The 21,994-nt window shown below is 44.6% G+C and overlaps 2 protein-coding genes across 10 annotated transcripts in view; both read right to left on the reverse strand.

Annotated features, from left to right (window-relative positions):
• Positions 1-62: 62 nt before the first annotated feature.
• LOC122381732 (dnaJ protein homolog 1-like) lies at positions 63-17,153 on the reverse strand. 6 transcript variants are annotated; one of them, XM_043366274.1, is made up of 2 exons: positions 16,943-17,153; positions 63-1,963 (listed from the first exon to the last, which is right to left on the reverse strand). In XM_043366274.1, the coding sequence occupies exon 2, from the start codon at positions 1,923-1,925 to the stop codon at positions 852-854; it is 1,074 nt and encodes a 357-aa protein (XP_043222209.1). In that variant the 5' UTR covers positions 1,926-1,963; positions 16,943-17,153; the 3' UTR covers positions 63-851. The 6 variants fall into 6 exon arrangements, with proteins under 6 accessions (XP_043222209.1, XP_043222211.1, XP_043222215.1 ...); XM_043366276.1 differs by having other exon boundaries at positions 17,126-17,148; XM_043366280.1 differs by lacking the exon at positions 16,943-17,153 and adding an exon at positions 16,231-16,384.
• A 1,524-nt stretch (positions 17,154-18,677) lies between these two features.
• LOC122381743 (natural resistance-associated macrophage protein 2-like) overlaps positions 18,678-21,994 on the reverse strand; it is a 36,570-nt gene continuing 33,253 nt past the window's right edge. For all 4 annotated transcript variants that reach the window (XM_043366298.1, XM_043366296.1, XM_043366297.1 and 1 more), the window contains one exon: positions 18,678-20,285. Coding sequence is in view for 2 of the 4 variants with exons in the window: in XM_043366296.1 (XP_043222231.1) it covers positions 20,118-20,285 (168 nt within the window). In the remaining 2 variants the exon portion in view is untranslated. The remainder of the gene's footprint in view (positions 20,286-21,994) is intronic.

The raw sequence follows: 21,994 nt of genomic DNA on the forward strand, positions 1-21,994 counted from the left end.
CGCCGATCACAGCTTCAAAACTCCTTCCAAACCTTCAAACACCTGCCAGAGAAACTGCATGAGCTGGTCTAGAAAACAAAATGGGTTTTATTTGGTATCTCTCAATAGAAGACGTACTGGTTTGCCTGCCGCTACGGACAACCACGCGAATAAGGCGTGAACATATAGACAACATGCCACGTTCACATACATCTGAGACCAGGAAACGCGGGGCCAAAGAATCACAACGAAATAATTCGGACATGTAGAACCGAACCGAAAGTAGAGTCGCTTAGCGATTATCAATGCCGTCAAAATACACACGTGCTGTCATATTAGCAGACATTTAGCGGGGAGCGTACATGTGATCAATTATACGTCAAGCAGTTCATAGCGTCACGCGTTGTAGGAACCGGACACCAATACGTAAATAATAATACATGTCAGAGGACAGGCAATTTTGTTTAGGGTCCACAGACCATTTCGGTGCACGATTTCTCAATACACCGCTGATTTGAGAAGAGCGATCAAATTTACAACACTGCAACAACCAAACTGAAAACATGGAACGCTAAAGGGGAATGAACGGTGGTTCCGCAAAACAAAACACCAACGCACAGGATCTACCATCGACGAAGCGGATTCTAACAATAAGATCAAGTTATAATGCGGTCAAGCTTGATATAGGAGTCCCCGGCAGTCGAAGATCCCGAAACTACACTATCCACACGGTTGGAACACCGCCCGCTTCCCGACGAGGGATTATTAGGAGCCCTGGGCACCACCCCATGCACTCATGCAGCCTCATCTCTACTTGCGGCCCGAAATAGGGAAAGCTCTGACACCTTATCACATGATGTCCAGAGCACACTTCACAAGATGCTAGACAGGATCTCTTTAGCGCTTTCGGATATCTTGTCAGGAAACTTGATATCGAATGTAACGATTAGGTCTCCGCGCCGGTTCGGCTCTTTGGGGTAGGGCAGACCGCGGCCGAGCAGGCGGCGCGTGGTGGTCGGCTTGATGACCTCTTTGGACAGGTCGAGCGGCACCTTCTCCCCGGTCAGCGTGGGGATCATCACGGTGGTGCCGCACAGCGCGTCCTTCAGCGTCACCGGACACGCGTACTTGATGTTGGACTCGTCCCGCTTGAACACCGCGTGGGACTTGTCCCGGATGATGAAAACCACGTCGGCGGGAATTTTGCCGTGCCCCTGGTCTCCCTCGCGCTGGAATGTGATCTTGGTGCCGGCCTTCCATCCGGGCCGGACGTTAATGGCCAGTACCTTGTCCTCTCGGTTCAGCGACTGACCGTCGGGGCTGAGCACCTTCCGCGAGATCTTCATCTTTTTGGTGCAGCCCTTGGCGATGTCCTCCAGCGCCACGTAGAGGTCGTGCTCGAGCGCCGGGTCCTGCTGCTGGCGCGCCTGCTGACGCTGCTGCTTCGGCGGCGGGCCCGTGTGGAACGACTGGGAGCGGAACGTGCTGGGCCGCGGGCCGAACGGACCGCCGCCGTCTCCGGCGTCCATCTCCTCGTCGAAAATGACGCCGCTGCCGCCCATGCCCTGTGTGAAAATGGTCTCGAACGGGTTGTTGGTGCCGAAGAACTGGGCGAAGGTGGCGCGCGGGTCGCCGTGGTACGCGTAGGTGAAGCCCTGGCCTCCACCCATGCCGCCCATGCCACCCGGCTGGCCCATCCCTCCGCCGCCGCCGCCGCCCATATTCCCCTTCAGACCCTCCTCTCCATACTTGTCAAAGATCTCCTTCTTTGTTTTATCACTCAGAATTTCATAGGCTTCAGCGATGTCTTTGAACTTTTCTTCAGCACCCGGAGACTTGTTTTTGTCTGGATGGAACTTCAGTGCCATTTTCCGGTAGGCCTTTTTGATTTCATCATCGGAAGCATTACGTCCGATGCCCAGCACCTTGTAGAAGTCTTTTCCCATGTCTTCCGCTCTTAAAGAAGCACTTCTATGTTCTATTCCTGAAACAAATTAAAGAGAATTAGGATTCCATTTGAATTCAGATGACCCTGAAAGGATTTCTAACAACAACCAGGAATACGATGTAGATACTTCTTAAAAAGATACATGGATCAACTGATTTCAATCCCCATAATCGTGAATAGGGGTCAGGCAATTCATCTAATTTATGTATTTTAAGCATTCATATATATTACTGACAGCTTAGCATAGTCATATAGTGTGTTACAAATATTGTTTTTACAACATAACAAATCAGGTAAGGTTAGGTTGCTCGTTTAATATGGCCTACATTGTGTATGCTTGGTCAACTTCCCTACATGGAATACATGGAAAACTTTTGCTTTTAACATCTGGGCCACTTTAAACATATCCTTTACAAAGATGGAAATAGCATTGTGGGGTATTTGAGTACCTAGTGACATTTAAAAATCTTGTGTAATTTCTGTAACATGAAAAAATATAAGCAATTTCAACAATTTGTTTTGGTGGGTCTATGTAAATTAGCAAGCAGAAATAGATTGTTTTGATTAAAAAAAAGTTTTCTTTCTAATAAGCAGTCTGCATGAAACACAACATTCACCAACCATTAACCAATGGGCTTCACTTCCTTGGCAGGAGTTCTATAGCCTTGAACCTACCTACCTTTAACTCAGTTGGTTGGTTTGGGTTAAGCACCATATCCAGTGGACCAAGTACTAAACACCTAACCCGCGCTCTGCTGGGGGGGGTGTTTGAACACCCCCCCCTTGTGGTTTTTTGCAAATATCTCAAAAACGGCGGCGCTCCGCTCCGCCGTTTTTGGTACACCTTGTCATACATCAATTCTACACATGTTGTGAAAATTTCAGACCAAGGTCATTCAAGGTCAGGTCACCAGGTCACTTGAAGTGACCTCACCTCATAAAAAGTTTCAATGTCTGTCATAGCTACATCGAGTGACCGATCGCTTTGAAACTTTCAGCGATTGCTAAGAGCAATAGCATGTACAAAATGTATATCTCAGAATTTTGATATCGATGACCTAAGGTCAGGTCAATTTTGCGACCTCCCCATTATAAGTCAATGGGAGAAAATTGAAATGCGCCTCTTTTGGACGAAAGACATTATAAACACTCCCAAATACCGAATTACAAGTGGTTTAGACACACTGAACATGAAAATGGTGTCCATGACCCTTGTTTATGCCCTGAGGTCATCTTAGGTCACGAATAGTATCTAACAGTTTTTCGCAAATAACTTTTGATAGAGGCATGCTAGAGCGATGAAAACGCCTTAGATGTGTTCAGCTCGACGATACGGATCGACTGATATGCAACATGACCCTTTCCGGTCAGGTAATGACCTTGACCTGAGGTCAAATTTTCAAGTTGACCTTTCAAGGTCAAGTTATGGTTCATTCGATGCGTCTTGACGAGAGAAACACGATGCTGGTAAAAGTAAGCTCGTACAGGGCTTAGGTCAAAAGTTATTGCAGAAAAACTGTTTCCAAAAAAATCGGCTATTTTTGCAGTTTTTGCCCCCTGCAGGCAAAACCGTTGACGTTAGGTCAAATCTGAGAGAATTACTCAGAAAGGGCGTTAACCCGGCAGGCGGTGGGCCTACCAGGCACCTTCCGCGCGGTGGGGGGGGGCACTTTTTTGCCCCCCCCCCGTATCTCCGAAACTACTGGACGGATCCGGAAAATTCAAACGGCGTTCGATAGCCCTGTCAAATTTGTCGAAGGAAACCAAATTTCATTGACCTCGGGGTCACCGATGACGTCACAGGTCAGGTCAAAGATAAAATGTTTCACCGTTCACGGGGCTTCTAGGGAAAGCGCTATAACACCGAGTAAAACGCATTTTGTCGAAAATCAGCGATAAGGCGTCAGTTGTCTAGTACATATGCTGCTATTAGAGGTCACTGGTCATACCAGGTCAGGTCACAGGTCAGGTCACCAAAGGTCACCAAGGGTCACCACATGAGCCCAACTTTACTGAGGTTATGCGATGCATGTTTTATGGCCAGTTTTTCATTTCCAACTCAATGGTGTTGGTTATAAGACCATCAGGTACGGTTTAGGTCACTTTCTGGTGGAGGTCAGGTCAAGGTCAGGTAAAAAAAGGTCAAATTTCAAAGTTGATATTTTTCCATAAAATGGGTATCGATTCGATGCAGCTCGTCACGGGGAGTGTAATGGTGGTCTTTGTTTTGCGCTACGAGGTCTAGAATTGCTAAAAATTGAGTTTGAAAATTTGACGTCATCAATTTTGAACAGTTTTTTCGCTATAACTTGGCCAAAAAAAGATGTATCGATCTCAAATTCAGTATGTAGATAGAAGGCGGTAGGGGCTATCACATATATTCCGGTTTTTTCGAAATTCAAAAAACTTTTTGGATTTTTTTGGCTATTATATTCAAAAAATCTATTTTTTGATTTTTGGGGGGTCAAAATCCAAAAAATTCGAAAAACCGAAATAGCAGTTTTGTAGCCCTTTTAATTCCACACCTTTTATGTCTCAAATATTTTTCTGTATCTCTAAAGCTGTAGGCCTGACAGCTCTTCCCGCGAAACCTTTTTTTTTGGGTCGAAAATGGCAAAAATGACGTCACTCTGACGTCATTAGCGGCCAACCTATCATAGCCTTTGGAAAAATTTTTGGTCACCATGTGCGCTAGCTGCTCCCGGGAGGGTACTGAAAGTTTGGTGACGATCGGCGCAGCGGTTCTCGAGATATATCGAAAAAACTAAAGGGGGGGGGGGGCAAAAAAATGCCCCCCCCCCCACCGCCTGGAAGGTTAATAGGGCTATCGAATGCGCTTTTCCGCGGCGCTGTAGCTCTATTGGTTCCCGAGTTATGCGTTGGCTTCTTGGAAATTTTCGACATTCGACCTGGAAATCGGCGAAATTTTGCCTTCAATGACCTCTGGTGACCTGACCTTTGACCTGACCAAAAAATTGACCGAGGTGATTTCGTCATTATTTTTGACGCTCTTTCGAACGCCGCCTTCCGCGTATCGCTACGTGGCCCAGGAGCCGAGTTACAAGGGGGGTGTTCAAACACCCCCCCCCCAGCAGGGCGTGGAAATCCAGGACCCCCAGCCGGGCGCGGGTTAACTCACTATCAATCACTTCATCTGTAAGTCAGTACAATAAAAACATTTACCCATGTTTAACACGCGCACCGACGGGGGGGCGGATATCCGTCCCCCCCCCCCTGAGGTTTTTCGCGAATAGCAGGAAAACCGCGGCGCGTAGCGCCGCGAAATTTGGTGCGACTATTCTCTCATCAATTTTACACATGGTGTGCAAGTTTGAACCTCCAACTTTTAAGGTCAGGTCACCAGGTCACTTTGAGTGACCCAACCTCAAGTTACTTTTTTGCAACTTTCTCACCGTGCCAGAGCTACAGTAGATGTCGGAGGCCTTTGAAAGTCGCAGGGTGTTATAAGGTCATTAGTAGCTACAATTAGTATATCTCGGAATTTTGATATCGATGACCTAAGGTCAGGTCAATTTCTCGACCTCACCATTATAAGTCAATGGGGGGAAAATCAACTCCCTGTTTTTACCACTAAAACGGGTCGGAATGGCCCCATAAACCATACATGACCTCATATACGATTAACCTTCACTACCTTGAGGTCTGTTTTGCTATTGGGCAGCTGTAAGGTCATGTGACGTCATCAAAGGTCACCAGCGGTTTTTTGACAACTCCGTACAGGAACAAGATACAGCCGCGCGGATGGTCTCATTGTGTTCAGCTCGTCAAGGCGCATCGAATGATATACATGATGACCTCGAGGTCACATGACCTGAGGTCAACCTCTGACCTTGACCTTTCGAGGTCAACATATATATCATTCGATGCGGATTGACGAGAGGATCACGATGATGCCTTTAGTTTGTTCCTACATTGACTAGTTCGAAATTTATTCGAGAAAAACTCTCCCTATACCTAGCGCCGCCATTTTGACTTTTTTGACCCCTGTGACGTCATCTTTGACCTGACCTGAAAATGACCTTTGTAAAAATTGTAGACCTTGTCCGTGCGTATCCGATGCCGTTTACCGCTTGTCGCTATCTTGCTTCGTTCTTGAGATCTCAGGGGGGGGGGGCGGTCATCCGCCCCCCCCCGTCGGTACGAAGTTGGCGCAGACCCCCGTCGGTGCGCGGGTTAATATTCAAGGTATGCTGTGTTAAATGTAACCAAATAAAATCATCTTTGTTGCTGCTCCTGTTTCACGACATGCTACTATAGTTATTTTCTTTTAAAAGTTACAGTGGTTTAGCTCCAAGTAAGTAAGAACAGTTTTTGACTTATCAAGCTTTTTGACCAGCAAAAGGGAAACAACTGTAGAGAAAATCATAGTTGCCAAATTCTGACATATGAATAACTTGCAATTAATTTCATTTGATTCATATAATATTGAAACATTGGTGATACCATGCTGTCGAGCTTGCTTTGCAAAATGTGATTCAGGAGTGGACAGTGAAAGATAAACTTGCAGCTGCAAGAATGACACAACATGTAAACTACATTCCCAGTAACTATTTATATACACTATGTCCGTGAACTTAGCGACGTATACGTATACGTATTCAGCGACGAATTCCAAATCACTTCAGATTCATGGCATGGGTTAAGTTGACCATGCCGAACACGAATATGACATTTATTTTAACTTTTGAGCTGATCTTCATGGTTAAAATCCGGTTTAAATGACGGGGAACCGCATAACGTCGCGAAAATAAAAACCCACGAATTCCAAAGTATATGTAAAATGTAGAGCTCGTCCAGATCTAACGTCCGTGGAAGAATCCAAGCTCGTGGCTCAACGCCTTCATGGTTAAAATCCGGTTTAAATGACGGGGAACCGCATAACATCGCGAAAATAAAAACCCACGAATTCCAAAGCATGTGCAAAATGTAGAGCTCATCCAGATCTAACGTCCGTGGCAGAATCCAAGCTCGTGGCTCTTTAACTTCATGGTTAAAATCCGGTTTAAATGACGGGGAACCGCATAACGTCGCGAAAATAAAAACCCACGAATTCCAAAGTATGTGCAAAATGTAGAGCTCAACGAGATCTAACGTCCGTGGAAGAATCCAAGCTCGTGACTCTTTAACTTCATGGTTAAAATCCGGTTTAAATGACGGGGAACCGCATAACGTCGCGAAAATAAAAACCCACGAATTCCAAAGTATGTGCAAAATGTAGAGCTCATCCAGATCTAACGTCCGTGGAAGAATCCAAGTTCGTGGCTCTTTAACTTCATGGTTAATATCTGGTTTAAATGACGGGGAACCGCATAACGTCGCGAAAATAAAAACCTACGAATTCCAAAGTATGTGCAAAATGTAGAGCTCATCCAGATCTAGCGTCCGTGGAAGAAACCAAGTTCGTGGCTCTTTAACTTCATGGTTAATATCTGGTTTAAATGACGGGGAACCGCATAACGTCGCGAAAATAAAAACCCACGAATTCCAAAGTATATGTAAAATGTAGAGCTCATCCAGATCTAACGTCCGTGGAAGAATCCAAGCTCGTGGCTCAACGCCTTCATGGTTAAAATCCGGTTTAAATGACGGGGAACCGCATAACGTCGCGAAAATCAAAAACCCACGAATTCCAAAGTATGTGCAAAATGTAGAGCTCATCCAGATCTAACGTCCGTGGAAGAATCCAAGCTCGTGGCTCAACGCCTTCTTGGTTAAAATCCGGTTTAAATGACGGGGAACCGCATAACGTCGCGAAAATAAAAACCCACGAATTCCAAAGTATGTGCAAAAAGTAGAGCTCATCCAGATCTAACGTCCGTGGCAGAATCCAAGCTCGTGGCTCTTTAACTTCATGGTTAAAATCCAGTTTAAATGACGGGGAACCGCATAACGTCGCGAAAATAAAAACCCACGAATTCCAAAGTATGTGCAAAATGTAGAGCTCATCCAGATCTAACGTCCGTGAAAGAATCCAAGTTCGTGGCTCTTTAACTTCATGGTTAATATCTGGTTTAAATGACGGGGAACCGCATAACGTCGCCAAAATAAAAACCCACGAATTCCAAAGTATGTGCAAAATGTAGAGCTCATCCAGATCTAACGTCCGTGGAAGAAACCAAGTTCGTGGCTCTTTAACTTCATGGTTAATATCTGGTTTAAATGACGGGGAACCGCATAACGTCGCGAAAATAAAAACCCATGAATTCCAAAGTATATGCAAAATGTAGAGCTCATCCAGATCTAACGTCCGTGGAAGAATCCAAGCTCGTGGCTCAACGCCTTCATGGTTAAAATCCGGTTTAAATGACGGGGAACCGCATAACGTCGCGAAAATAAAAACCCACGAATTCCAAAGCATGTGCAAAATGTAGAGCTCATCCAGATCTAACGTCCGTGGAAGAAACCAAGTTCGTGGCTCTTTAATTTCATGGTTAATATCTGGTTTAAATGACGGGGAACCGCATAACGTCGCGAAAATAAAAACCCACGAATTCCAAAGTATATGCAAAATGTAGAGCTCATCCAGATCTAACGTCTGTGAAAGAATCAAAGTTCGTGGCTCTTTAACTTCATGGTTAATATCCGGTTTAAATGACGGGGAACCGCATAACGTCGCGAAAATAAAAACCCACGAATTCCAAAGTATGTGCAAAATGTAGAGCTCATCCAGATCTAACGTCCGTGGAAGAATCCAAGTTCGTGGCTCTTTAACTTCATGGTTAATATCTGGTTTAAATGACGGGGAACCGCATAACGTCGCGAAAATAAAAACCTACGAATTCCAAAGTATGTGCAAAATGTAGAGCTCATCCAGATCTAGCGTCCGTGGAAGAAACCAAGTTCGTGGCTCTTTAACTTCATGGTTAATATCTGGTTTAAATGACGGGGAACCGTATAACGTCGCGAAAATAAAAACCCACGAATTCCAAGGTATATGCAAAATGTAGAGCTCATCCAGATCTAACGTCCGTGGAAGAATCCAAGCTCGTGGCTCAACGCCTTCATGGTTAAAATCCGGTTTAAATGACGGGGAACATCATAACGTCGCGAAAATAAAAAACCCACGAATTCCAAAGTATGTGCAAAATGTAGAGCTCATCCAGATCTAACGTCCGTGGAAGAATCCAAGCTCGTGGCTCAACGCCTTCATGGTTAAAATGCGGTTTAAATGACGGGGAACCGCATAACGTCAGGAAAATAAAAACCCACGAATTCCAAAGTATATGCAAAATGTAGAGCTTATCCAGATCTAACGTCCGTGGCAGAATCCAAGCTCGTGGCTCTTTAACTTCATGGTTAAAATCCGGTTTAAATGACGGGGAACCGCATAACGTCGCGAAAATAAAAACCCACGAATTCCAAAGTATGTGCAAAAAGTAGAGCTCATCCAGATCTAACGTCCGTGGCAGAATCCAAGCTCGTGGCTCTTTAACTTCATGGTTAAAATCCAGTGTAAATGACGGGGAACCGCATAACGTCGCGAAAATAAAACCCCACGAATTCCAAAGTATGTGCAAAATGTAGAGCTCATCCAGATCTAACGTCCGTGAAAGAATCCAAGTTCGTGGCTCTTTAACTTCATGGTTAATATCTGGTTTAAATGACGGGGAACCGCATAACGTCGCCAAAATAAAAACCCACGAATTCCAAAGTATGTGCAAAATGTAGAGCTCATCCAGATCACACGTCCGTGGAAGAAACCAAGTTCGTGGCTCTTTAACTTCATGGTTAATATCTGGTTTAAATGACGGGGAACCGCATAACGTCGCGAAAATAAGAACCCATGAATTCTAAAGTATATGCAAAATGTAGAGCTCATCCAGATCTAACGTCCGTGGAAGAATCCAAGCTCGTGGCTCAACGCCTCCATGGTTAAAATCCGGTTTAAATGACGGGGAACCGCATAACGTCGCGAAAATAAAAACCCACGAATTCCAAAGCATGTGCAAAATGTAGAGCTCATCCAGATCTAACGTCCGTGGAAGAAACCAAGTTCGTGGCTCTTTAATTTCATGGTTAATATCTGGTTTAAATGACGGGGAACCGCATAACGTCGCGAAAATAAAAACCCACGAATTCCAAAGTATATGCAAAATGTAGAGCTCATCCAGATCTAACGTCCGTGGAAGAATCCAAGTTCGTGGCTCAACGCCTTCATGGTTAAAATCCGGTTTAAATGACGGGGAACCGCATAACGTCGCGAAAATCAAAAACCCACGAATTCCAAAGTATGTGCAAAATGTAGAGCTCATCCAGATCTAACGTCCGTGGAAGAATCCAAGTTCGTGACTCTTTAACTTCATGGTTAATATCTGGTTTAAATGACGGGGAACCGCATAACGTCGCGAAAATAAAAACCCACGAATTCCAAAGTATGTGCAAAATGTAGAGCTAATCCAGATCTAGCGTCCGTGGAAGAAACCAAGTTTGTGGCTCTTTAACTTCATGGTTAATATCTGGTTTAAATGACGGGGAACCGCATAACGTCGCGAAAATAAAAACCCACGAATTCCAAAGTATATGCAAAATGTAGAGTTCATCCAGATCTAACGTCCGTGGAAGAATCCAAGCTCGTGGCTCAACGCCTTCATGGTTAAAATCCGGTTTAAATGACGGGGAACCGCATAACGTCGCGAAAATCAAAAACCCACGAATTCCACAGTATGTGCAAAATGTAGAGCTCATCCAGATCTAACGTCCGTGGAAGAATCCAAGCTCGTGGCTCAACGCCTTCATGGTTAAAATCCGGTTTAAATGACGGGGAACCGCATAACGTCGCGAAAATAAAAACCCACGAATTCCAAAGCATGTGCAAAATGTAGAGCTCATCCAGATCTAACGTCTGTGGCAGAATCCAAGCTCGTGGCTCTTTAACTTCATGGTTAAAATCCGGTTTAAATGACGGGGAACCGCATAACGTCGCGAAAATAAAAACCCACGAATTCCAAAGTATATGCAAAATGTAGAGCTCATCCAGATCTAACGTCCGTGGCAGAATCCAAGCTCGTGGCTCTTAAACTTCATGGTTAAAATCCGGTTTAAATGACGGGGAACCGCAAAACGTCGCGAAAATAAAAACCCACGAATTCCAAAGTATGTGCAAAATGTAGAGCTCATCCAGATCTAACGTCCGTGGCAGAATCCAAGCTCGTGGCTCTTAAACTTCATGGTTAAAATCCGGTTTAAATGACGGGGAACAGCATAACGTCGCGAAAATAAAAACCCATGAATTCCAAAGTATATGCAAAATCTAGAGCTCATCCAGATCTAACGTCCATGGAAGAATCCAAGCTCGTGGCTCAACGCCTTCATGGTTAAAATCCGGTTTAAATGACGGGGAACCGCATAACGTCGCGAAAATCAAAAACCCACGAATTCCAAAGTATGTGCAAAATGTAGAGCTCATCCAGATCTAACGTCCGTGGAAGAATCCAAGCTCGTGGCTCAACGCCTTCATGGTTAAAATCCGGTTTAAATGACGGGGAACCGCATAACGTCAGGAAAATAAAAACCCACGAATTCCAAAGTATATGCAAAATGTAGAGCTTATCCAGATCTAACGTCCGTGGCAGAATCCAAGCTCGTGGCTCTTTAACTTCATGGTTAAAATCCGGTTTAAATGACGGGGAACCGCATAACAGCGCGAAAATAAAAACCCACGAACTCCAAAGTATGTGCAAAAAGTAGAGCTCATCCAGATCTAACGTCCGTGGCAGAATCCAAGCTCGTGGCTCTTTAACTTCATGGTTAAAATCCGGTTTAAATGACGGGGAACCGCATAATGTCGCGAAAATAAAAACCCACGAATTCCAAAGTATGTGCAAAATGTAGAGCTCAACGAGATCTAACGTCCGTGGAAGAATCCAAGCTCGTGGCTCTTTAACTTCAAGGTTAAAATCCGGTTTAAATGACGGGGAACCGCATAACGTCGCGAAAATAAAAACCCACGAATTCTCAAGTATGTGCAAAATGTAGAGCTCATCCAGATCTAACGTCCGTGAAAGAATCCAAGTTCGTGGCTCTTTAACTTCATGGTTAATATCTGATTTAAATGACGGGGAACCGCATAACATCGCCAAAATAAAAACCCACGAATTCCAAAGTATGTGCAAAATGTAGAGCTCATCCAGATCTAACGTCCGTGGAAGAAACCAAGTTCGTGGCTCTTTAACTTCATGGTTAATATCTGGTTTAAATGACGGGGAACCGCATAACGTCGCGAAAATAAAAACCCATGAATTCCAAAGTATATGCAAAATGTAGAGCTCATCCAGATCTAACGTCCGTGGAAGAATCTAAGCTCGTGGCTCAACGCCTTCATGGTTAAAATCCGGTTTAAATGACGGGGAACCACATAACGTCGCGAAAATAAAAACCCACGAATTCCAAAGTATGTTCAAAATGTAGAGCTCATCCAGATCTAACGTCCGTGGAAGAAACCAAGTTCGTGGCTCTTTAATTTCATGGTTAATATCTGGTTTAAATGATGGGGAACCGCATAACGTCGCGAAAATAAAAACCCACGAACTCCAAAGTATATGCAAAATGTAGAGCTCATCCAGATCTAACGTCCGTGAAAGAATCCAAGTTCGTGGCTGTTTAACTTCATGGTTAATATCTGGTTTAAATGACGGGGAACCGCATAACGTCGCGAAAATAAAAAAACCCACGAATTTAAAGTTAAAGAGCCACGAACTTGGTTTCTTCCACGGACGCTAGATCTGGATGAGCTCTACATTTTGCACATACTTTGGAATTCGTGGGTTTTTATTTTCGCGACGTTATGCGGTTCCCCGTCATTTAAACCAGATATTAACCATGAAGTTAAAGAGCCACGAGCTTGGATTCTTCCACGGACGTTAGATCTGGATGAGCTCTACATTTTGCATATACTTTGCAATTCGTGGGTTTTTGATTTTCGCGACGTTATGCGGTTCCCCGTCATTTAAACCGGATTTTAAAGGGACACTCCCACCTTAACATTAGTTTTGAGTTGAGATAGCCAAATTGGTGGCCATGGCCTGCAAATACCGGTTTGGGCACTCACAACATCGACAAATGCTTTAATTCGGAGATATGGAATTTCAAACTTGCAGTTTTCGGATTCTAAGGGGCTAGTGCATTGGTATGCCCCCTTAGAATTTTTGACGTCAGCAGAGATCTAACTATTTTTAAATCTTTTACTAAAACGTTTGGTAGCACGCGGTGGTATATGCTGCTTTGCGCGCAACAAATGCCGCACTTTCAAATAAAGTCGCTAGGAACAGCGGAGATCCCAAAAAGTAAACAAAAGTAAAAGCCTAATATTTTGAAAACCGGTGAATATTTTTCGATGAAATTTGGTAGATATTCGTTTTCGCTCTTTCTGAACCGAGCGACATCACTTTCGTGCCAATTCATTAACTTTTTTGAAGGTGGGAGGGTCCCTTTAACCATGAAGGCGTTGAGCCACGAGCTTGGATTCTTCCACGGACGTTAGATCTGGATGAGCTCTACATTTTGCATATACTTTGGAATTCGTGGGTTTTTATTTTCGCGACGTTATGCGGTTCCCCGTCATTTAAACCAGATATTAACCATGAAGTTAAAGAGCCACGAACTTGGTTTCTTCCACGGACGCTAGATCTGGATGAGCTCTACATTTTGCACATACTTGAGAATTCGTGGGTTTTTATTTTCGCGACGTTATGCGGTTCCCCGTCATTTAAACCGGATTTTAACCATGAAGGCGTTGAGCCACGAGCTTGGATTCTTCCACGGACGTTAGATCTGGATGAGCTCTACATTTTGCATATACTTTGGAATTCGTGGGTTTTTATTTTCGCGACGTTATGCGGTTCCCCGTCATTTAAACAAGATATTAACCATGAAGTTAAAGAGCCACGAACTTGGTTTCTTCCACGGACGCTAGATCTGGATGAGCTCTACATTTTGCACATACTTGAGAATTCGTGGGTTTTTATTTTCGCGACGTTATGCGGTTCCCCGTCATTTAAACCGGATTTTATTCATGAAGTTAAAGAGCCACGAGCTTGGATTCTTCCACGGACGTTAGATCTCGTTGAGCTCTACATTTTGCACATACTTTGGAATTCGTGGGTTTTTATTTTCGCGACGTTATGCGGTTCCCCGTCATTTAAACCAGATATTAACCATGAAGTTAAAGAGCCACGAACTTGGTTTCTTCCACGGACGCTAGATCTGGATAACCTCTACACTTTGCACATACTTGAAAATTCGTGGGTTTTTATTTTCGCGACGTTATGCGGTTCCCCGTCATTTAAACCGGATTTTAACCATGAAGGAGTTGAGCCACGAGCTTGGATTCTTCCACGGACGTTAGATCTGGATGAGCTCTACATTTTGCATATACTTTGGAATTCATGGGTTTTTATTTTCGCGACGTTATGCGGTTCCCCGTCATTTAAACCAGATATTAACCATGAAGTTAAAGAGCCACGAACTTGGTTTCTTCCACGGACGTTAGATCTGGATGAGCTCTACATTTTGCACATACTTTGGAATTCGTGGGTTTTTATTTTGGCGACGTTATGCGGTTCCCCGTCATTTAAACCAGATATTAACCATGAAGTTAAAGAGCCACGAACTTGGATTCTTTCACGGACGTTAGATCTGGATGAGCTCTACAATTTGCACATACTTTGGAATTCGTGGGTTTTTATTTTCGCGACGTTATGCGGTTCCCCGTCATTTAAACTGGATTTTAACCATGAAGTTAAAGAGCCACGAGCTTGGATTCTGCCACGGACGTTAGATCTGGATGAGCTCTACATTTTGCACATACTTCGGAATTCGTGGGTTTTTATTTTCGCGACGTTATGCGGTTCCCCGTCATTTAAACCGGATTTTAACCATGAAGGCGTTGAGCCACGAGCTTGGATTCTTCCACGGACGTTAGATCTGGATGAGCTCCACATTTTGCATATACTTTGGAATTCGTGGGTTTTTATTTTCGCGACGTTATGCGGTTCCCCGTCATTTAAACCGGATTTTAACCATGAAGGCGTTGAGCCACGAGCTTGCATTCTTCCACGGACGTTAGATCTGGATGAGCTCTACATTTTGCACATACTTTGGAATTCGTGGGTTTTTGATTTTCGCGACGTTATGCGGTTCCCCGTCATTTAAACCGGATTTTAACCATGAAGGCGTTGAGCCACGAGCTTGGATTCTTCCACGGACGTTAGATCTGGATGAGCTCTACATTTTGCATATACTTTGGAATTCGTGGGTTTTTATTTTCGCGACGTTATGCGGTTCCCCGTCATTTAAACCAGATATTAACCATGAAGTTAAAGAGCCACGAACTTGGTTTCTTCCACGGACGTTAGATCTGGATGAGCTCTACATTTTGCACATACTTTGGAATTCGTGGGTTTTTATTTTCGCGACGTTATGCGGTTCCCCGTCATTTAAACCAGATATTAACCATGAAGTTAAAGAGCCACGAACTTGGATTCTTTCACGGACGTTAGATCTGTATGAGCTCTACATTTTGCACATACTTCGGAATTCGTGGGTTTTTATTTTCGCGACGTTATGCGGTTCCCCGTCATTTAAACCGGATATTAACCATGAAGTTAAAGAGTCACGAGCTTGGATTCTTCCACGGACGTTAGATCTGGATGAGCTCTACATTTTGCATATACTTTGGAATTCGTGGGTTTTTATTTTCGCGACGTTATGCGGTTCCCCGTCATTTAAACCAGATTTTAACCATGAAGATCAGCTCAAAAGTTAAAATAAATGTCATATTCGTGTTCAGCATGGTCAACTTAACCCATGCCATGAATCTGAAGTGATTTGGAATTCGTCGCTGAATACGTATACGTATACGTCGCTAAGTTCACGGACATATATACACTGTGATCCAAGTAGCAAGTACCTATCAGTATCATTGTAGCAGCTGGCAAATCATTCCTAAGATACAGATGCAAAGCATACCAACAACTGAAACCACACATCACTTCTGCAGTGGACTGTACCTAGTACCTACCTACTAAATGAAAAAAAAACAAAAATAGTGATTCCCTCCTTATGCACCATTTTGATTTAAACATTACAGTAAAAAGAACGTGAAGAAATTTGCAAAACAAAAACATTTAAAGAAAGAACATTTCATACGAAGGTTGAATAGTGAGAAGTAGAACACACATCAATACTTACAAGCTACAATGCTTTTACAGAAAACATATATGAGTTACACGCAACACAGACTGAGTCAGGCAAGGTTACCACCCGGCTGTCATGTTACAACTTACATAAAGGTTAGGCCAGATAAGACTGGGTTGTCATTTCATAATTTCAGCATTAAAGGGACTATCCCACCTTTAACATGGGGTTTGAGTTGGGATAGCCAAGTTTGCGGCGAGGTTCAGAAACCATTATCTATCTAGGTTGCAACCCCCGCGGCCTCTTGGTGTTGAAGAAATTCGTTCCCTTCATTTGAAAATGGGCCTTGTACAAGGCCCTATCTTCAACATGGAGCGACCGTTAGTGTGACGTCACCTCGTTTAGTCATTCTGATTTAAATGGGTTTGTTCGTTGAAAAATCGCTTAAAACTTGGTCTGAACTTTGTTGTGGTGCCTACAGAGTAAAAAGAATCAGCTTTATGACAGTAATGTGGCCTGGGGAAGGAGGTAATTTTGGGCTGTGACGTCACGTATTTGAAAGTTTGTGTTTGGAATATGGGAAGCCTAAGATGTTTAATGAAAAATAAATGCCAGAACCGTGTTCCTGGTCATCCAATCTATAAAGTCGGGCACAATTTAACTGGTTTTAACAACATTTTAGAAGGTGGGATAGTCCCTTTAAGTGTGCCAAATTTTTTGCATTAAATGATAATACAAATAAGTTTCTAGGTTCGCGATACAATACAACACAATGTTTGGTGACAATATGGTGTGGTGTTTGTTCAATTTTGCGCATAGGCTGCAAAAGGGGATCTAACAAAAACAATAAAATACACCGACCTTATATTCCACAGTGTAATATTCAACCCCAATCTCCAGTCAAAGGTAGTCCCAGGCACTAGCAAGCTCTGAATTGAATTTATTTGAACTTAAAACAACCTGACGAAGCTGGAAAAATCTTGAATTAACGAATAACGCTTATTCTCTGTTCACCATATACCCCGATCGCAGTATTTGACTAACCAGCATCGTCTATTTAAAGCGAAATATCAACATATGCCGCTGATAGTGTTTTTGAACAAAAATAAATGAAACAGCTACACTTCTATCTGTCGCATAGATAGTACTGCCAGATGAAAAATTCCCTTTAAGAAAATTCCCCTACACATATTACAACATTAGGTACACGAGGCCAGCATTACCGCATTGCATTGCATGAGCCGCAATAAGAAGCATGACATTGAATATCTTGATATACCTATGCTAAATATAGCTGCAATGGACAAACGGAAATAAAGCTATAAACTATATTATGTACTATTTGCTTCATGACGTGTAGGGAAATACTGTACAGTCTGTCATCGTCGTCCATTCCCCAGGTCAATTGGTTCGGTGACTTTCAAATTATAGCGGACCCTTCCTCGGTCAGGTCAGGCTTGATGGATCCTGGATCCACAGTCACCTTGCGCGGCACTTTTAAGAGCTGTACCATAATACAGTACTACATAGTGCCACCCGACCTTGTCCACAAATACAATATACATTTTATCAGGTACCTATTTGTCACTGTCAACCTGACTCCTGCAATGATAGGGCATATTGATTATTGATGCAAATGTGTTGGTGCCTGGTGGCATGGCGGTTGTCCCACCAGTTGAGGCTGCTCACGTCATATCAACCTCAGGAAGAACAAAAGCTCATAAAGTTAAACTAAGACGCGGGCTGCGGCGCGCTCACCATGGACGGCCGGCGCCACTCATTTAGCTCGCGGGTCATAGGCCCCTGGAATGCTCTCCCCGCAAGCAGTCGTATGGGCTACATCAGTCAACCAATTCAAGAACAGGCTGGATGTCCATTGGGCTGAAATCATGCAATGCTTTCCTTCCCGAACCCGAGCCCACCTAACCTATTGAGGCTGACTGTCGGCTGTCCGTGCCTAAACACTGGGAGCTCGCTGAGACCGGACCCCACAGGTTGGCCTCCTACAACCCGATTACCGTTAAGTAAAGTAACGCACGTTATATGCACAAAGCTTGTTATGAATACCCTGACGGTCACCGTAAATCTAAACAGAATGCCGGAAAAATCACAGATCATCGGCCTTTTACACAAACCTTTTCGTACACCAAGCAAAGAAAAGTTTGTACAAGATGCCGGTAATCATTTCAAACTTCTTCTTCAATTTTTGAGGTAGGTACGGTAGCTACCGTACGCACGAAAGCTTCGTGCATACTAGAGAGGTAGCTCAGGTTGGGATTTTGAATAGAAAATCACAATTCTAATTTCTATAGAATAATTATGTTCTGATTGAAAAGTCCCAACCTTCGGATGCTTAGCGTCAATATACTTTTGACTTATTGTAAATTGTTATCTACTGTCGCTATAAAGAGGCAAGAGTGCTGTAAGGAATGCAATGTCATTCTTCTTCACCTCTTCATCTACCGTCTTCGTCGTGACCATCCAGCCTTTATTGCAGTCCAGTGATGCCGGGTCCGCATCATTTCTTTCTTCTTTTTTTTTTGTGTGTCAAGGACGGGAATTATGAAGTGAATTTGAAATATCATTACAAAGGCGCTTTTTTCGAGTCATGTACCGTTTATTGACAGGCGATCATGACATTGTACCATGTCCTTTCACCACGCCAGCTACGTTAGTTGGAAGGATTCTGCAGTCTGCACACAAAATGTAAAACCATATCCATTATTAAATAGAATATAGAAGACGTTATACCAATACAATTGTGGATAAAGACGTCGTGAGCAAGAAACCAGCTGTCGATGCAAGTGCTGCAAAAATGAAAAGAGCAAATCCTTTATCGATACAAGTTCCTGATAGCCAGTACTGTAGGTGACTAACTATAAAAGACACTACGAGTGGATATAATATCAGACACAGGCATATCCCAGGACCCTCACCATTGCACACACTTAAGTAGCATCCGATATAAACCGACAGGCCCACCATTCAGCATATAAAACGCCAGCAAATAGGGAGGCGACATACACGCTAAACAAGGAAACCGATTAAATCGACAAATGACAACACACGCCGCACCACGATGGCAATGTACACACTATACAAGGCAGCCGGTTTGGAAGAGTGGGCGGCCGACCAGTCGCGTACTCTCGGCGTCCGGTCGACGGCAGGTCGCGGCAATGTCTGGTGTCCCGGTCACCGGGGCACTGGCTGCGTACCGAGCCACTGTCGATTATCACAGCCCAGCAGGTCACAAGGGTGCGGCGGCGACGGCACCGCGGCGCGGCGCGCGGACAAAATACTCTGTTTGATCAGACTCGGCAGCAGCACTCGCAGCAGAAACGGCAGCTCTTCGGGCGCCGCTCCCCATAACGGCAAGTAGTGGGTTTGGTTTAAAAATACGACGGAACGTTGAAGCAGGTAAAGTGTCTGTTCAAAAACATCACATTATCTGAGGTATGAATACGGGCACGTTTGGACTACGACACCTAGTTACGTAATTCGTCACGAGCGCTAAGTGGTTATTAGAACTTCACTTGTGTGCACGCCCTTCCGTTAGCAGACAAGAAGAGCAAGTACTGGTAGCTGCGGGATCAAATCAGCCTGAGAACGGGAACAATTGAATGCTGCATTGATTCAGGAGTTGTCATTATCGTGCGGGTGCAAGCCCTCGGGTGTCCGAATCAGGTTACAGGCAAGTATGAGCTGCCTGTGTTTCTACCAAATACCAATAGGAGGCATGAAGTGGTAACGTCAGTTCATTGTTTACAAAACAATCAAAATTAATTCTAGCTCTATCCTCGAAAAACCGGCTGTTTGCATTTTCCAGCGAGAGGACTAGGTAATCAAGAAGTCATTCAGCAGTACCTAAAAAGCCCAAATAAATGGTCACTCAGTCGGACTTCGACGATGCCTCCGAGTGTTTGCGTAGTGTAGCGCCGTAGCTCTCTGACAGACCCGATGCGGAGTACTGGCGGCCAACCTCCCTCCTCGAATGCAGCACTGCCAGCCGCGCCCGTCAGAGAGGCACTGTCGACCGCTACTGTCCGCCGACAGGGCCCGCTGTGGCAGTGTCGCCGGCACCGGACGATGAGCCGGCGCCCGGCCCGGTGTCGCCGCTCCCTCCAGTGCAGGAGATGGGCGCTTCCGTGACGCCCTCCTCGTCCCACGAGTGGCTCTGGACGGAATCATTGAACACAATGTGTGCCTGCGGGGGAGGGGGTAGTAAGGGTCACGGAAAGGTCACTGACTAGGGGGGGGGGGAGGAAGTCACGCCGAGCGCCAGAACCGTATAACCGAACGTGAAATTCCTGTTTACGGCAAAGGTGAGTCTTTACATGTATCTACTGATAAAAAATCCTTTCGGCTTGCGAAGCTACCCTCAAAAGTTTGACAGAGATGCTTGAAGCGTCCGACAAAAGCTCGCACTGCAACACTAACAAACACTCTATTCGGCCAGTTCGCTGCACCAACTGACGATCTAACACAACAAACCGACTGAGACAGAGGAAAAACAGGCATGGCGAAAGCCGACAGCACATCCAACTGAGAACGATAGGTTAGCTGCATCACGGCACCATTGCGAACAGTTTGAATGTAAGGGTCAGTATGCTAGCTACACTATTTTTGGTATAACATATTTTTGGTATAGCGTTTCACTATTGCGGCGTGGATTGCAAAGGCATGCATATTCGAAACTACTACAGTGACACGTTTAACCCGCGCACCGACGGGGGGGGGCGGATATCCGCCCCCCTGAGGTTTTTCGCGAATAGCGGGAAAACCGCGGCGCGTAGCGCCACGAAATTTGGTATGACTATTCCCTCATCAATTTTACACATGGTGTGCAAGTTTGAACCTCCTACCTTTCAAGGTCAGGTCACCAGGTCACTTTGAATGACCCAACCTCAAGTCACTTTTTTGCAACTTTGTCACCGTGCCAGAGCTACAGTAGATGTCGGAGGCCTTTGAAAGTCGCAGGATGTTATTAGGTCATTAGTAGCTACAATTTGTATATCTCGGAATTTTGATATCGGTGACCTAAGGTCAGGTCAATTTCGCGACCTCCCCATTATAAGTCAATGGGGGAAAAATCAACTCCCTGTTTTTACCACTAAAACGGGTCGGAATGGCCCCATATACCATACATGACTTCATATACGATCAACCTTCACTACCTTGAGGTCTGTTTTGCTGTTGGGCAGCTGTGAGGTCATGTGACGTCATCAAAGGTCACCAAAGGTTTTTGGCCAATAACTCCGTACAGGAACAAGATACAGACGCGTGGATGGTCTCATTGTGTTCAGCTCGTCAAGACGCATCGAATGATATATATGATGACCTCGAGGTCACGTGACCTGAGGTCAACCTTTGACCTTGACCTTTCGAGGTCAACATATATATCATTCGATGCGGATTGACGAGAGGATCACGATGCTGCCCTTAGTTTGTTCCTATCTTGACTAATTCGAAAGTTATTCGAGAAAAACTCTCTCCATATCCAGCGCCGCCATTTTGACTTTTTCGACCCCTGTGACGTCATCTTTGACCTGACCTGAAAATGACCTTAGTAAAAATTGTAGATCTTGACCGTGCGTATCCGATGCCGTTTACCGCTTGTCGCTATCTTGCTTCGTTCTCGAGATCTCAGGGGGGGGGGGGCGGTCATCCGCCCCCCCCCGTCGGTACGAAGTTGGCGCAGACCCCCGTCGGTGCGCGGGTAACCCTATTAGTGGCAGGGGGGGGGGGCTGTTTACGACCCCCCTCGATATCTCGAGATCTAACGGGCCGATTTTCAAAATTAAAACGGCATTCGATTTCGCTTAACGTGATCTACATTTCTAAAAAATAAAAATTAAAAAATGTCAATAGGGGGGGGGGGGTAGAGGGGGGGGGGGTAAAAACGGGCAAATTGCA

The sequence above is a fragment of the Amphibalanus amphitrite genome, unplaced genomic scaffold (genome assembly GCF_019059575.1).
Source record: "Amphibalanus amphitrite isolate SeventyFive unplaced genomic scaffold, NRLGWU_Aamphi_draft 000126F_arrow, whole genome shotgun sequence".
Classification (NCBI taxonomy): domain Eukaryota; kingdom Metazoa; phylum Arthropoda; class Thecostraca; order Balanomorpha; family Balanidae; genus Amphibalanus; species Amphibalanus amphitrite.